The sequence below is a fragment of the Gigantopelta aegis genome, chromosome 8 (genome assembly GCF_016097555.1).
Source record: "Gigantopelta aegis isolate Gae_Host chromosome 8, Gae_host_genome, whole genome shotgun sequence".
NCBI classification, from domain to species: domain Eukaryota; kingdom Metazoa; phylum Mollusca; class Gastropoda; order Neomphalida; family Peltospiridae; genus Gigantopelta; species Gigantopelta aegis.
In genome coordinates, this window is record NC_054706.1 from 31881416 (window position 1) to 31898751 (window position 17336).

The 17336-nt window shown below is 38.3% G+C and overlaps 1 protein-coding gene across 1 annotated transcript in view; it reads left to right on the top strand.

The window, feature by feature from the left end:
• LOC121378645 (serine/threonine-protein kinase SMG1-like) overlaps positions 1-17336 on the top strand; it is a 119024-nt gene that overhangs the window by 70861 nt on the left and 30827 nt on the right. Inside the window, exons 39-50 of the mRNA XM_041506913.1 lie at positions 302-521; positions 2205-2375; positions 3364-3495; positions 4029-4123; positions 5619-5717; positions 8780-8930; positions 9712-9825; positions 10598-10698; positions 11502-11655; positions 13104-13223; positions 15146-15423; positions 16475-16648. Of these exons, the coding sequence (XP_041362847.1) occupies positions 302-521; positions 2205-2375; positions 3364-3495; positions 4029-4123; positions 5619-5717; positions 8780-8930; positions 9712-9825; positions 10598-10698; positions 11502-11655; positions 13104-13223; positions 15146-15423; positions 16475-16648 (1809 nt within the window). The remainder of the gene's footprint in view (positions 1-301; positions 522-2204; positions 2376-3363; positions 3496-4028; positions 4124-5618; positions 5718-8779; positions 8931-9711; positions 9826-10597; positions 10699-11501; positions 11656-13103; positions 13224-15145; positions 15424-16474; positions 16649-17336) is intronic.

The following is a 17336-nucleotide window of genomic DNA, read 5'->3' on the forward strand; positions in this document are numbered from 1 at the left end:
CTCTCTCTCTCTCTCTCTCTCTCTCTCTCTCTCTCTCTCTCTCTCTCTCTAATACTATCAGTGAGCTCTGAGTGAGTAGAAAATGTCGCTAAATTATCTGTTAATTTTTTTAAATTGCAAAAAATGGACATCAATCATTACATAAATTATTTTTCCAAATTGAATTAAATTTTTCTATTTGTTTTTAAAATTTGCAATTAGTGAATTTGACGAGTGCCAGAGCTAGCTTTGCTTACACATTAACTGATGTGTATTTTTTTTCTGATTTGTCGCTATTCATCCATTGTTTCATTGCTTTCAGGATGATCTCGGAGGTTCAGCAGATGGTTCAGGAACTGCGGCGGATCACTCTGCTGTGGGACGAGTTGTGGCTGGGCACATTGAACCAGCAGCACGCCGACGTGATGAGGGCGATTGCACAGCTCGACAACGAGGTGAAGAAGGTCAACAACAACAGCCTCCTGTCGAAAGAAGACAAGATAGCCATCATCCGCGAGAAACACAGGACCGTCATGAAACCGGTATGTTAAGATTGGTGGTGGGGTTTTTGTTTTGTTTTTGGTTTTTTTGCTTCCCCCTATTAAAAGCTTACACCAAAAACCATAATCATTAACCCAGGAGTGGGAATTCTCCTCGGGTCCGCTGTTTTCCTCTCATGGAACATTGCGTTTCCTCGCATTTTAATTGTTCTTTCCTCCAAAATTTGTCAGATGGCACAAATTTTAACCTGGGATTTCAAGAATTTTTGGGACCCCTCTAGATTTCCTCTTTTTTACAGTTCACCAATTCCCACCTGTTAACCAAACAAAAGCATTTTGTTTTAAAAGTGTACTTCGGCAGTAACTTCCTTCCCCAGAAAATGAAAATATAAATTTTTTATATTTTAAAGTTGTCATTACGAAATATCACACAAGCACAAATAGTTGCATCTATCTCAGAACGGCACTCACCTGATGTGCTTTCGTCACAGGATTGAACCTCATCGGTGGACCCTTTCTCTGATCAGGTTTTTTGACATTCAAACCAGTGCTTCACAAATGGTATATCAATGAAGACTATGAGTCAATATTATCAAGAGTTTGACATACGATAGCCAATAATTAATCAATCAATGTGTTATTAAACAAAACAATCTTTTTAACTTTTACATAACCTTGTAATATTTTACTGATAGTGATACAGCTGTTGCATGCAACTATTTGTGCTTGTATCAGGCTTCTAGAATTTGTACCGGCGTTGTGGTAGGTCATCGGTCTACACGCTGGTAGGTACTGGGTTCGAATCCCAGTCGAGGCATGGGATTTTTAATCCAGATACCGACTCCAAACCCTGAGTGAGTGCTCCGCAAGGCTCAATGGGTAGGTGTAAACCACTTGCACCAACCAGTGATCCATAACTGGTTCAACAAAGGCCATGGTTTGTGCTATCCTGCCTGTGGTAATGGCAAATAAAAGATCCCTTGCTGCTAATCGGAAGAGTAGCCCATGTAGTGGCGACAGCAGGTTTCCTCTCAAAATCTGTGTGGTCATTAACCATATGTCTGACGCCATATAACTGTAAATAAAATGTGTTGAGTACATTGTTAAATAAAACATTTCTTTCTTTCTTTCTTTCTAGAATTTGTATAATATTAAATCCACTAGTCATGGGATCAGTGATTAAAAAAATTTACCAGTCACAATTAAAAATTAACTAGCCCTACTTTACTTCAAGTTAATACAATTTTACTAAATAATAGCAATAAGCAGATATGTCACCTAAAGTGGGAGATAAAGCTTAAAAACAGTAAGATTGGGGGGTTGGGGATATTCATATTTACAAAATAGACTTAACTGCAACATTTGACCCTTTTTTTTCACTAGCCATTGGGCATGGCAGTATTAGTTATTTACTAGCCCAACATTGAATATCACTAGCCATGGGAGTGGGGCTACCATAATCTAGAAGCACTGTTGTATGATATTTCTTAATAACTTTGTTTGCCAATTCTTGAAAGAAATTATTTATGCCTACTTCAATGTATTTGTTCAGAGTTAACCTCTTCATGTCTGTGCTGGAATGACGTCTTGGACTGAGCCTTTTTGTGACGTCAAATTAGCATTGGTGCACAGTGCACTTTCATGTCCACAGCATAATTAAACTGACATCGTTCCATACACCATCACACTAAGTAAGGTTTAAGAATACTTGTTTTGTTTTCACAGACTGTGTACACCATTGAGCGTCTACATGAAATAACATCACAGCCAGCAGAGACACCTCACGAAAAGTGGTTTCAGACCACGTACGGACAGCTCATTGAGAACGCCCTGGAGAGACTGCTAAACCCGAGCAACCCCTCACACCCTCACGCCAGCTGGCAGCTTTTCAAACAGGTAATCTACAAACATTATGGCTGGAAAATATTTACTGGTCTGGTTTATATGCTTCACGTTAAATTGAATGACCACATCAGGATTTTGCTACAGTGAGAATAACTCCACTGGCAATAATACTGTTTGGGTCTTCATTTTTTCTAGACCAGCCTCGGTGGCGTCGTGGTTAGGCCATCAGTCTACAGGCTGGTAGGTACTGGGTTCGGATCCCAGTCGAGGCATGGGATTTTTAATCCAGATACCGACTCCAAACCCCGAGTGAGTGCTCCGCAAGGCTCAATGAGTAGGTGTAAACCACTTGCACCGACCAGTGATCCATAACTGGTTCAACAAAGGCCATGGTTTGTGCTATCCTGCCTGTGGGAAGCGCAAATAAAAGATCCCTTGCTGCTAATCGGAAAGAGTAGCCCATGTAGTGGCGACAGCGGGTTTCCTCTCAAAATCTGTGTGGTCCTTAACCATATGTCTGACGCCATATAACCGTAAACAAAATGTGTTGAGTGCGTCGTTAAATAAAACATTTCTTTCTGTCGTTTTTTCCACTAGTGACTGTAGTACTATTTTTTCGCTGGAATTTTCCAATATTGTACTGAATGTTGGGGCAGTATTTCAAAATCCTACCAGAAGTTGGTTTATGTGATATTACTCATTGCAAGTTACAGATTGTTCTGTTATGTGTGAAATGCATGTGTGTAACCTGACCAATTACTTTAAACTTCCAAAGAAGGTACATTTTAACAACAATATTTCCGGCTGATTCTCTTAAATTCCATGCAAAATTAATTAAGGAACAGTTTCTTCAGTACATGATAAAGTTACTTTCATTACATGAACCAGTTTACCATTTAACCGATTGGTGGTTCATGTAAATTTAATGTTGCACAATCCGACATGCGAACAGAATGACGGGTAACATTGAATATGCCCTGGAATGTTACGTAACATGTTTTCCTGTGTCACTGATACACTCACTGATCTGATTGTATAGATTCACCTGAGTCTGCAGCAGAGAGCCCAGAAGAGGAACAGTCTTCATCTGAAGATGGAGGACATCAGCCCCAGGCTGGCTGAACTGCGCGCCTCCGTGATCCCCATGCCAGGACTCGGAGTGTCAGGACAGGTAATATAAACACAGTCTGGTATCTGAGCACATGAGAATGTTAGACATGTTATAATCTATGTTACTAGCTTATTTATCAGCTGTCAAGATTTACACATGCTTATAGCTGTCTGTTTACTTCTGACTAAAGTGTGTATTTTCCAATACATTGCACGTAGTTGCTACATTGTAATTGCATAAAGGTTTATTGAAATATTCATTATTTATATTACTCATTATACACGAGCCGTGTGAGTGTAAAGCAAATGGAAATATTAATTTTCATGGAAAAGTATAAAATTAAAATAATTACACAAGCTTACAAAGCATCTTTTTTTTTCTTACTACCCTGCTCCCCACTCCTAAAAGCATACATAATTTTTTTTTTATAAATTTAGTCAAAAGTGTACACTGTCATTTTGATACCACCCCTCCTCCCCCCCATCTACTAGTTATAACCCTATCTGATGGACAGTTGTTTCGCAGACATTGAATAGCACATATAAAGACACGTTTGTTTGATGTACTGATTAAGATGTTTTTTAATTGAACAGACTGTTACTATTGAGTCAGTGTCCAGCTCAGCGCAGATTCTGCCGACCAAGACGAAACCAAAGAAACTTGTACTCATAGGCTCAGATGGAAGACGGTAAGGAATTAATCATTTTATTTCAAATATACTTACTTATTTGAGGGACGGGACGTAGCCCAGTGATAAAGCGCTCAATGCGCAGTCGGTCTGGGATCGATCCCCGTCGGTGGGCCCATTGGGCTATTTCTCGTTCTGGCCAGTGCACCATGACTGGTATATGAAAGGCCGTGATATGTGCTACCCTGTCTGTGGGATGATGCATATAAAAGATCCCTTGCTACCGATTGAAAAATGTAGCGGGTTTCCTCTCTAAAACTATATGTCAAAATTACCAAATGTTTGACATCCAATAGGCTGATGATTAATAAATCAATGTTCTCTAGTGGTATCATTAAACAAAAAAAACTTTCATTTAGTTCCCTTATAAGACTACCCCCCAAGTTATGAAATAATATTTGAATAAAAACATTTGACTTAAAGGCAAAGATGTACTGTAGTTTTAAAAACTGTCTATTTCCAATAATGATAACAATCAAAATAAACACCCTTTGTAATGGTTTCCATGAGAGTGGCAAATACAGCACATATTCGGTAGCTCTTAGACATTTTTAAAATAACTTCTCTAAGCATCAGTGATGAAGTTTTCAAATATGTTTGGTGCAATATTGGTTTGTTTACCACAGCTCCATACATTTTTTATAGTCAGCCCAGGGCTTGAACTTAATGCTGCACCGACGGCAATTCCCATCATTGAGATATAAATTGCTGTGTGTTGGGAACATCGCCGATGGCACTTTTGTGCCTCTGGATAAAAGTTACTGTTGTCAATAAACTTCCTCAGTGACAGCAAGATGAACATATCTGGTCTACATTATCTGCCAGTATTTAACATTTGAACTATGTCTTCATGCATCAGAAATGTAAATCTTTCATTGATATTGGTGGGAAAGCACTCTCTTGATGTGCAGTCGGTCTGGGATCGATCCCTGTCGGTGGGCCAATTGGACTATTTCTCATTCAAGCCAGTGCACCACGACTGGTATATCAAAGGCCATGGTATGTGCTATCCTGTTTGTGGGATGGTGCATATAAAAGATCCCTTGCTGCTAATCGAAAAGAGTAGCTCATGAAGTGGCGACAGCGGGTTTCCTCGGTATCTGTGTGGTCTTTAACCATATGTTTGATGCCATATAACCTTAAATAAAATGTTTTGAGTGCGTTGTTAAATAAAACATTTCCTTCCTTTCATTGATGTCTCGACTATTTTTGTTAGTAACTTTAGAATATTACATTGATGTTGATCATCATGTCACTTAGTTTGACACCCAATTTGAATAGCAGGTGTGATTTGTGTGCTGGTGTGTCGTTAAACGTTCATTCATTCAGTTTGTAACGTGTTTTTGTGTTTGATCTTGTAGACACCCTTACCTCTTCAAGGGACTTCAGGATCTTCATCTCGATGAGATAATTATACAGTTTCTTTCTCTCCATTGTCAAATATTGTGTCTAAGTACACTCAATTTGTAACGTGTTTTTGTGTTTAATCTTGCAGACACCCATACCTCTTCAAGGGACTTGAGGATCTTCATCTGGATGAGAGAATTATGCAGTTTCTCTCCATCGTCAACAACATGTTCACAACTGCCAGCAAGTAAGAGAGCTCTCAGTTTTATTTTTCCTCTGTGTTCAAGCCATATAGTTGATCATGCTTTAAATTTGGAATCCAGTTGTGTTTAAAAATACCACTGTCTGGATCGTCTTCTTTGGTGGTCCAAATTGTTTGTTCATATTATATAAACATCAAGGGGAAGAAGGATGAGAAGCTCACATGGTCAGAAACGGGTACCCCTGATACAGTTCCTATTATATAAACATCAAGGGGAAGAAGGATGAGAAACTCACATGGTCAGAAACAGGTACCCCTGATACAGTTCATATTATATAAACATCAAGGGGAAGAAGGATGAGAAACTCACATGGTCAGAAATGGGTACCCCTGATACAGTTCATATTATATAGACCTCAAGGGGAAGAAGGATGAGAAACTCACATGGTCAGATATGGGTACCCCTGATACAGTTCATATTAAATAGACCTCAAGGGGAAGAAGGATGAGAAACTCACATGGTCAGATATGGGTACCCCTGATACAGTTCATATTAAATAGACCTCAAGGGGAAGAAGAATGAGAAACTCACATGGTCAGATACGGGTACCCCTGATACAGTTCATATTATATAGACCTCAAGGGGAAGAAGGATGAGAAACTCACATGGTCAGATATTTGTACCCCTGATACAGTTCATATTATATAGACCTTAAGGGGAAGAAGGATGAGAAACTCACATGGTCAGATATTTGTACCCCTGATACAGTTCATATTATATAGACCTTAAGGGGAAGAAGGATGAGAAACTCACATGGTCAGATACGGGTACTCTGATACAGTTCATATTATATAGACCTTAAGGGGAAGAAGGATGAGAAACTCACATGGTCAGATACGGGTACCCCTGATACAGTTCATATTATATAGACCTTAAGGGGAAGAAGGATGAGAAACTCACATGGTCAGATACGGGTATCCCTGATACAGTTCATATTATATAGACCTTAAGGGGAAGAAGGATGAGAAACTCACATGGTCAGATACGGGTACCCCTGATACAGTTCATATTATATAGACCTTAAGGGGAAGAAGGATGAGAAACTCACATGGTCAGATACGGGTACCCCTGATACAGTTCATATTATATAGACCTTAAGGGGAAGAAGGATGAGAAACTCACATGGTCAGATACGGGTACCCCTGATACAGTTCATATTATATAGACCTTAAGGGGAAGAAGGATGAGAAACTCACATGGTCAGATACGGGTATCCCTGATACAGTTCATATTATATAGACCTTAAGGGGAAGAAGGATGAGAAGCTCACATGGTCAGATACGGGTACCCCTGATACAGTTCATATTATATAGACCTTAAGGGGAAGAAGGATGAGAAACTCACATGGTCAGATACGGGTACCCCTGATACAGTTCATATTATATAGACCTTAAGGGGAAGAAGGATGAGAAACTCACATGGTCAGATACGGGTACCCCTGATACAGTTCATATTATATAGACCTTAAGGGGAAGAAGGATGAGAAACTCACATGGTCAGATACGGGTACCCCTGATACAGTTCATATTATATAGACCTTAAGGGGAAGAAGGATGAGAAACTCACATGGTCAGATACGGGTACCCCTGATACAGTTCATATTATATAGACCTTAAGGGGAAGAAGGATGAGAAGCTCACATGGTCAGATACGGGTACCCCTGATACAGTTCATATTATATAGACCTTAAGGGGAAGAAGGATGAGAAACTCACATGGTCAGATACGGGTACCCCTGATACAGTTCATATTATATAGACCTTAAGGGGAAGAAGGATGAGAAACTCACATGGTCAGATACGGGTACCCCTGATACAGTTCATATTATATAGACCTTAAGGGGAAGAAGGATGAGAAACTCACATGGTCAGATACGGGTACCCCTGATACAGTTCATATTATATAGACCTTAAGGGGAAGAAGGATGAGAAACTCACATGGTCAGATACGGGTACCCCTGATACAGTTCATATTATATAGACCTTAAGGGGAAGAAGGATGAGAAACTCACATGGTCAGATACGGGTACCCCTGATACAGTTCATATTATATAGACCTTAAGGGGAAGAAGGATGAGAAACTCACATGGTCAGATACGGGTACCCCTGATACAGTTCATATTATATAGACCTTAAGGGGAAGAAGGATGAGAAACTCACATGGTCAGATACGGGTACCCCTGATACAGTTCATATTATATAGACCTTAAGGGGAAGAAGGATGAGAAACTCACATGGTCAGATACGGGTACCCCTGATACAGTTCATATTATATAGACCTTAAGGGGAAGAAGGATGAGAAACTCACATGGTCAGATACGGGTACCCCTGATACAGTTCATATTATATAGACCTCAAGTGTAAGAAGGATGAGAAACTCACATGGTCAGATACGGGTACCCTGATACAGTGGAATATTCTTACCATTTCGTTGGCTGTTGGGACATTTGGACCAGTCTTTTGGTAGAAGAAAAACAGTTGGTAGAACACTCACCTGAGTTCCAATGGATCACACGATTGATTACCCGTAATGGATTAGTTGGGGGGGGGGGGGGGGGGGGGGGGGGGGGTCCTGTCCGTTGACTGGTACATCAAAGGTCATGGTATGTACTATCCTGGCTAAGGTAAGGTGCATAAAAGATCCCTTGATGCTTTTTCAGTAGGATTAGCCTATGTGGCAGCAGCAGGTTTTCATCCTTCTTGACCAAGTGCAAAAAACAAAAATAGCCATATGTAATGCTAGGCTAAGACTGTCAACTGTTGCAACAAAGTTGGCCAACTCGACAGTTGCATTGTATTGTAATTTCCCCAAATCCCAACTTAAGACGGGTGCACTGAGATTAACAACAAACAGGTTATATGACGAAAGTTGAGTGGTAAGAGCGCTCAAACTAGCCACTGAATAGTCGTAGAAGTTGTGAGAAAACAAAGTTGGCTAACTTTCTGCTGGCAGTTGGTAGTCTTATTCAAGCATTAGGAACTAAATAGGTGTACTTTAACATTGTCTGGGGTGTCGTTAAACACAATATTCCTTCCCTTTGTTTGTAGAGGTAACCGCCAGCTGTACAAAGCGCGGCACTACTCGGTGACACCTCTGGGTCCGAGGTCCGGCCTCATCCAGTGGGTGGAAGGTGCCACGCCTCTGTTCGGTCTCTACAAGAAGTGGCAGCAGAGAGAAGCTGTGGCTCAGGCACTCAAGGTAAATAAACATCTGGCCTTAGTTTTCATTGCTTGTAGTAGCTTGCTGTACATATTCACTAGCTGTTTAGTTTCTTGGAGAGTGGAATTTCTTGGAGTTGGACAGCAGAAACCTAAGGTGCACGAGGTTATAGGATCAACACTTCTTAATAGAATTGTTTTGGTTTTTTGTTTATTTCTTTTGGTTCTTTTTTTTTTTTCTTTTTTCTTTGACTCATTGTTTATGCCTTATACACCAGAAGTCATGATACATGTTTTTCTATCTATGGAGAAGTGAATATAAAATGAAAATAAAAATTTCTCTTCTTTTTTTTCTCTCTCTTTTTTTCGGGGGGAGGGGGGCGCTTTTTATTTTTGTATTTTGATTGAACAAACCTGTGTCATGGCATATGACTCGTTCTTTTATTTTTTATGTTAAGACACCTAATAATAATAATTTGTCAGGGTATATTTCATTGACGGTTTTAACCTCTGAACCTTTTGGATTGAGAATGTGTTGAGAACCAAACTGCTTCAAATTTAAAAGATCCTTGGCTGCTAATAAAAAAATGTAGTAGGTTTCCTCTGGAGACAACTATGAATGTGCTTGAAATATTTCTGCTGTTGATTCAAACACGAGCATGTAAGTTTGATGTTTGATTTTGTTTATCATCTAAACCTAGTTCTTTATTCTGAATCAAAGTGGTTGAAATAGCTGTAATTTAATTTAAATTTTTTTTGGGGGGGGGGGCGTTCGGTTTTTTTATATATATATATATATATTATATTTTTTATTATTTCAGCAACTTAGTGCTGGAACAAGCAGTCAGGGCAGCACAGCGCCGCCAAACCAACCGAACATCCCACGACCCAGTGAGGTGTACTACAGCAAACTGACTCCAGCTCTCAAGGAAAAGGTATTGTACCTATTCAGTGAATTAATTTTCTAAAATAGTACTATGTACGTTTGCCAGCTGAAGGAAATAATGCCAGTTGAATACCTTTTTCTTTTTTTTAAATTTTACATTTAAAGGGACATTCCCGAGTTTGCTGCATTGTAAGATGTTTCTGACTAATAATATATTTCTACAATTAAACTTACACATTAAATATATTTTCTTGTTTAGAATATCAGTGTCTGTATATTCAATGTGTTTCTGGTCGTCTTAATATTTGTAAGAAGCCAAAACTGGATTTTGTCTTCAAATAATTTCGTACGTACGAAAAAATCTTTTTTAGGAAATAAAATGAAATTTAACCTAGTACAAATGTTAGAACGATCAGAAACACGTTTAATATACAGCCACTAATATTGTATGCAGAAACATATATTTGATATGTAATTACAATCGTTAAAAAGTCTCTGTTAGTCGATAACATCTTAAAACTTGCAGCAAACTCAGTAATGTCCCTTTAATCAGGAATTTAAACTCATCTCACCTCATTGCAGAACAAGAAGCAGAATGTTTTTTTATTTTTTTAAATGTACATGTAAATGTCAAATATATTTTTTTTTTTTTGTGTGTGTGTGTGTGTGTGTGTGCATGTTGTGAAATATAATTTCCAGATAATACTTCTAATTTGCTTTAATGAATTGGCAGATACAGCTTTAATCATGATAAGTAAAGGGGTCACATTTTTATAATATGTATTTGTTACTTGGTTTTCACAAGTCGATTCTTCTTTCAGGGGATTGAGACGCTGGATAACCGGAAGGAATGGCCGCTCTCTGTTCTCATCAAGGTTCTCAAGGAACTCATTTCTGAGACACCTAATGATCTTCTGGCGAGGTACTTTCATTCTTTTTCTTTTATAAAAAAGTGTTAGCCACTTCATTGGTTAATTGTTTGCCACAATTTTTCTACCTTTCACTGCACTTATAACATTTAAATATTCAATTTTCTTTTGATATACATGTATCTCTAATATGATAAAAATATAGCTCTTCTCTCAATGGTGTATTTTAATAATGTTTATTGGGAGATAGGCTGTCATGAATACCAAACATTTTTACCTTAAAAATGACAAGATACTATTTAAATTAATCTACTGATCTAGGATAAATGAGATCTGGCATTGGAAAATTAATAAATTGGGCTAGATATTAGAGGTCAGTAAAAAGCAGTATAGTAATACATTTAAACTGGATTTATAGTTTATTTATACAATCTCTGATTCACTTGGTCAATATATTTTCATAATCTATCTCTGTCTGTCTGTCTCTCTGTCTGTCTCTCTGTCTGTCTCTCTCTCTCTCTCTCTCTCTCTCTCTCTCTCTCTCTCTCTCTCTCTCTCTCTCTCTCTCTCTCTCTCTCTCTCTCTCTCTCTCTCTCTCTCTCTCTCTCTCTCTCTCTCTCTCTCTCTCTCTCACTAAAACTCACTCTCCTCTTTCACACTTTCACTTCTAGCATTTCTCCTGTCCCTTCTTCCCTCCATATTTGCAGTGTAAAGATCTAAGGCCTAATACACAAAGCTCTTTTAAGCAACATCGTATCACCTTTGCAAGTCTTTTTGCATGGTACTTCGAAATCACAAAGTTGCGAGAGCCCCTGGTAGTTAATCATAGTTGTTATGATGTTTGTTTTGTTAACAGAGAGCTGTGGTGTGCGAGTTCTGGGGCCAGCGAGTGGTGGCAGATCACACAGAACTATGCACGATCCACTGCCGTCATGTCCATGATCGGGTACATCATCGGGCTCGGAGATCGGCATCTCGACAACGTGCTCGTCGACTTGGCCACGGGAGAGGTGCGTTATTAAAGGCAGCTTTTGAAAACTTGTTCCTGATTGGTTGAAATTATGTCTACAATAAGCCAGGTCAGGTCAGGTAATGTTTAAGCATGCTCACATACCACAACGGCTACGAGCATGTCTGTCCCCGGGCCGATCTCTGGATAGCCAGAAATCTGTCTCGGGACAGATAAAATAAGCCCATGAAATTGCATTATACTTTGGTATCAACCTGATTCCATGAAATGACATTCGCAACATATGGCATGCATAAAATCTACCATTTTCACGCTTATATCCAATTGAGGTTCAAGCATGCTGTCTTGGGCACCAGTCTCAGCTATCTGAAATTTCTATCCAGGACAGTGGGTTAGTGGTTACTGAGAGAAGTCAGTGTAATGGCTTTACACCTACATTAAACCACTCTTGGTTAATTATTGAATTATGGCAGTGGTCGATAATTCAAAAACTAAAATTGCCGAGAGGGTTGACATGGATTTCACTCCATCGTGGTTCAGTTAAAGTGATGCGATAGCTAGATTTGGTTTCCAACAATTAATGTAATTTTTATTTATTATCCATTTTTAGAGAAATAAGATCTTTAAATCCGTGACAGTATGCCTTTAAAGAATAAATGCATAGTAGTTGTAGCAGTATGATGTTGTATTTGTTCATAAAGTGTATTTGCTTAGATGTTACTACTTGTTCCAACCAGTGCACCAGAACTGGTCGAAGGCTGTGGTATGTGTTTTCCTGTATGTGGGAAAGTGCATATAAAAGATCCCATGCTGCATTAGGCAGTCATAATTACCAAATGTTTTGACATCCAATAGCCGATGAATGTGCTCTAGTGGTGTCATTAACAAAGCAAACTTTTGAGACATTACTAAGTGCAGGGCTGCAGAAAGTACTTGCCCGGTCGCCAAATGTTAGTTAAAATTCTGACGGACGAGTTAAAAAATGCAACTACCAGTCCGACGGTCTAGCTGTCTTTTTCTGACGGACTAATTTAATTTGTTATATACATATTTTGTTTTTGCATTGAATCCGCAGTGTGTTTTGAATAGATTGTTCTGTTAAACACTTTCGGGATGTCACTCGAATTTTGTAAATCTATATAAGAGAAATGTGAAAAACTTAGTATTTACCAGAGTATTTCAAAATTTATTGATTTGTCAGTCAAGATTTGGGTCTTGTTGTGGTTTGCTACATGATGTTGATCACTTACCAAGTGCCCTTAATTTTTTTGTCATTAGAAAAAAAAAAATATATATATATATATATCATTTGAAGTGGAGGCAGAGTATATTATAATAGTGTTGAACTATAATATATTCTATAGGCTGACAGACTACATGTAGTAGAAAGTCTGCCGGGCTAGTAAATTTTAGTTGGTTCTGGTCCGGTCGGACTAGTGAAATATTTTCCATTTTTGCACCCCTGACTAAGTGCTTTGTTTTATGTAGGTTGTTCACATCGACTACAATGTGTGCTTTGAGAAAGGGAAGAGTCTCCGTGTTCCAGAAAGAGTCCCTTTCAGAATGACCCAGAATTTGGAGGCAGCTCTGGGAGTTACTGGTGTGGAGGTATCGTAATAACATTGCCATAAGATTACAATTGATAAAAGTGATTCTGGTTTTTTTTTTACATAACAAGTATTAGGTGATTGGTAGTTTTCTTTGACCTTTTCTTTAATTATTTCTGGGCCCTTGGTAATAAAACTAAGACCAGACTGAATGCTTTATCGAAGTCTCCGGGTCAGGTCATGAGTTTTAACGTGTACATTCAGAACAAGCTGTTGTAGCACACGCCTCTCATGGGCACTTGTGTCGACTTTTGCCGACTCCTCCATCCAGGACAGGAAAGGGAGATTTGAATCTTGACTTTAAACTTTAAATACAGGGCCTGGGACCTAATTCACTAAACTCTCGCAACTTTGCGATACCACAGCACAATGCAAAAAGACTTGCAAAGAGGATGCTTTGTTGTCTAGCACAGCCTAAGAGAGCTTTGTGAATTAGGCCCCTGGTCAAGCATTATCACTATTGATAGAAATCTTTTGAATTTTAATATTTATAATTATCATAATTTAGTAAAGCTGTGTAGCTGATGTGTTAGATATTTTATGCCAAATAATAAATGGTGCATATTGACGAATCTGGATAATTGTAGGTTGTGGGTGGAACATTAAAAAAAAAACTCATTTACTTTGTAAATGATATTTTATACAGCATACAGTAGGTTGTTGGGAATTTGGTTAATTGTATGTAATTACAAACTTTATGCTGTTTTACGATTTACTCATATTTGACTGGATGACTTTACTTAACCTTCTGACTACTGCAGGCGAGATATCTCGCCCGACGTCTCGTCAGTTGATATACTGTACACTGTATACAGTGCATTCCCCAATTCATATTTCCTGCCGTTTTGCACACGACACTCACCGGAAACGGAAATATAATTAAAGAAAAAAGAGTTTTTTTCAAAATGGTGGTTTTTGTTTTGATTTTTTCAATTGAAAATACCTTGAAATTTTGAGTTCAAAAAGTGGTTTTCGGCAAGTATTTTCGCTTGACAACAATGGCGGCACGTCGCAGTAATTTTCAGGGATCGATAGCTGATTGTAACAGCTAATTTGATAATAAATTTGATCGTTTTACCAACAACGAAAATTACCAAATATTGCAATATGAATCGTAGTTCGGGTTTTAAAAAAAATTCTGGTCAGAAAACCACTGTTATCGGGAATAATGGACATAAATACTGGACAGCTGGCCACAAATGCCCATAAGTAAACGCAACTTTTTCGATTTTTTGCCTAATTTTAATCACCATTAGCCGATCTAAAATAATAAAAATTACAAAAAAAGACACGAAAATAATACTTACCGATTCATATATGAACTTTATTTCATGTATTTATGAAACATTTAAGTGAATATATGTGAGTAAAAATTATAAACTTGTACCCACTCAACATGGTTTTTGTTAAAAATTAATCCAGTAGTCTAAAGGTTAAATGTATGTTTCCCTTTGATAAAACGCAGAAAGTGACATTACAGAAAATGGAACATCATTACAGAAAGAATGGATCATGGAAAGAACCGAAGAAGTTGATTTATATGCATTTTAAACTAAATGTTTTGTGTTGTTTGTAATTACAATAATTGTTATTTAAAATCACTAAGCTACATGTATGTGATGACAATTATTATTTAAAGTTACTGACATTAGTATAGTTCCCAAGAAAAAAAAAGAAAAAAATTCTGCTTAGCATAAAATGCAATCAGAAACATCGAATTTGCTGAAATTTATTATTTAAGCAAGATTTAGTATTTAGTATGTGTTTAGTATTATGTAATTTACCACTAAAAATCATTGTAATAGCTAAAAAAAAAAAAAAAAAAAAAATTCTGTATAATAGCTTGGTTTAGTGCTTTTAACTATGTTCTATTTAAGATATGTAAGATGTATATTGTTTTACACAATGTTTATTCTTTTACAGGGCACTTTCCGGACAGCGTGTGAACATGTTATAAAAACAATGAGAAAAGGTAGAGAGACTTTACTGACATTGCTGGAAGCGTTTGTGTATGACCCGTTGGTGGACTGGACGACGGGTAACGAGGGAGGCTACACCGGTGCATTCTATGGCGGAGGGATGACGGTGTCGCTGGCACCGGGGGACAAGCGGAAGAGCAAGAAGGAGATGGAGAGGGAGATCACACGAAGCATGTTCATGATCCGCGTGGCTGAGATGAAAACAGCGTGGGTTAAAAACAAGTGAGTTGAGGCTTTTAAAACAAATGAGTTGAGGCTTTTAACACAAGTGAGTTGAGGCTTTTAAAACAAGTGAGTTGAGGCTTTTAAAACAAGTGAGTTGAGGCTTTTAACGCAAGAGAGTTGAGGCATTTAACGCAAGCGAGTTGAGGCTTTTAACACAAGCGAGTTGAGGCTTTTAAAACAAGTGAGTTGAGGCGTTTAACACAAGCGAGTTGAGGCGTTTAAAACAAGCGAGTTGAGGCTTTTAAAACAAGCGAGTTGAGGCGTTTAAAACAAGCGAGTTGAGGCTTTTAAAACAAGCGAGTTGAGGCGTTTAAAACAAGCGAGTTGAGGCTTTTAAAACAAGCGAGTTGAGGCGTTTAAAGCAAGCGAGTTGAGGCATTTAACGCAAGCGAGTTGAGGCTTTTAAAACAAGCGAGTTGAGGCGTTTAAAACAAGCGAGTTGAGGCGTTTAACACAAGCGAGTTGAGGCGTTTAAAACAAGCGAGTTGAGGCGTTTAAAACAAGCGAGTTGAGGCGTTTAAAACAAGCGAGTTGAGGCATTTAAAACAAGCGAGTTGAGGCTTTTAGCACAAGCGAGTTGAGGCTTTTAACACAAGTGAGTTGAGAAGCTGTTAGTCTGAAGTAGATTTTATGTTATTTTGTTCAAAGGTTGGGGGGGGGGTTTTGTGCTGGGGTATCGTTATAAAGTTAAGCATTCATTCATTCTATTGAGGTGTTTTTATCAGAAGGGGTGGTAACCTTTTTTCCATGTATAAAATGACCTCTCAAGTAAGTTGTAAGAATGAAAGAGAAACACAGCAAGAGGTGATCACATGATGAGAAATAGAATACCCAGAACACAGTTATAGAAGATACAAGCCAATGATTGGCTGCAGGGACATTTGGACTAGTCCATCAAAATAGGGGAAATGCACAAAGGTTGAAGTAAAGTAGAAGTGAAGTAACTCTGTTTTGTACTTGCTTGTATTTGATAATGGACAAAAGGTGAAAAGAGAAAACATTTGAACGTAATTATTTATATAAATTTCATATCTTCTTTGTTCAACAGAGATGAAATTTTAACTGCCATACCTCAGCTGACAGAAGGTGTGACAGCTTGGTTACAGTCATCGGAGCACCTGGTTTCTCACCTGACGAGTATCGACAGCTACAAGTCTCTGGAGGGCATGTTGAAGGAAGCCGTAGCCCAGCCCAGTCATCACCTGTACTCACTGCAGGCGAGGTGAGCCTAACCCTCATTTTTGTAACATTACTCCCTGGACAATTGAGGGGCGGGGCGTAGCCCAGTGGTAAAGCGTTCGCTCAATGCGCGTTCGTTCTGGGATCGATCCCCGTCGGTGGGCCCATTGGGCTCTTTCTCGTTTCAGCCAGTGCACCATTACTGGTATATCAAAGGCTGTAGTATGTACTACCCTGTCTGTGGGATGGTGCATATAAAAGATCCCTTGCTGCTAATCGATAACAGTGGCCCATGAAGTGGCGACAGCGGGTTTCCTCTCTCAATAACTGTGTGGTCCTTAACCATATGTCTGACACCATATAACCGTAAATAGAATGTGTTGAGTGCGTCGTTAAATAAAACATTTCTTTCTTTCTTTCTTTCTTTCCCTGGACAATTGTAGATCAGAAAACATTTTCTTTATATAAATAGGTTTTTTAACAAAATATTTCATGTTTCCTGTGAGTTTTCTTTTTCTTTTTTAATTTTTTATCTTTTTCTTCTTCTTCTTTTTTTGAGGGGTGGTGTTTCTTTTTCTTTTTTTTAATTTTCGATAAACACTACCATTCAACAAATATATTACACAAGTTATAAAAAACTAAATGCGTAAAAATCTTTAAAATGTTTTTTAATCTTAAAATCATGTGTTAAAAACGTATAAGGACCTTGTTTCCTAAATGGTTACATTCCT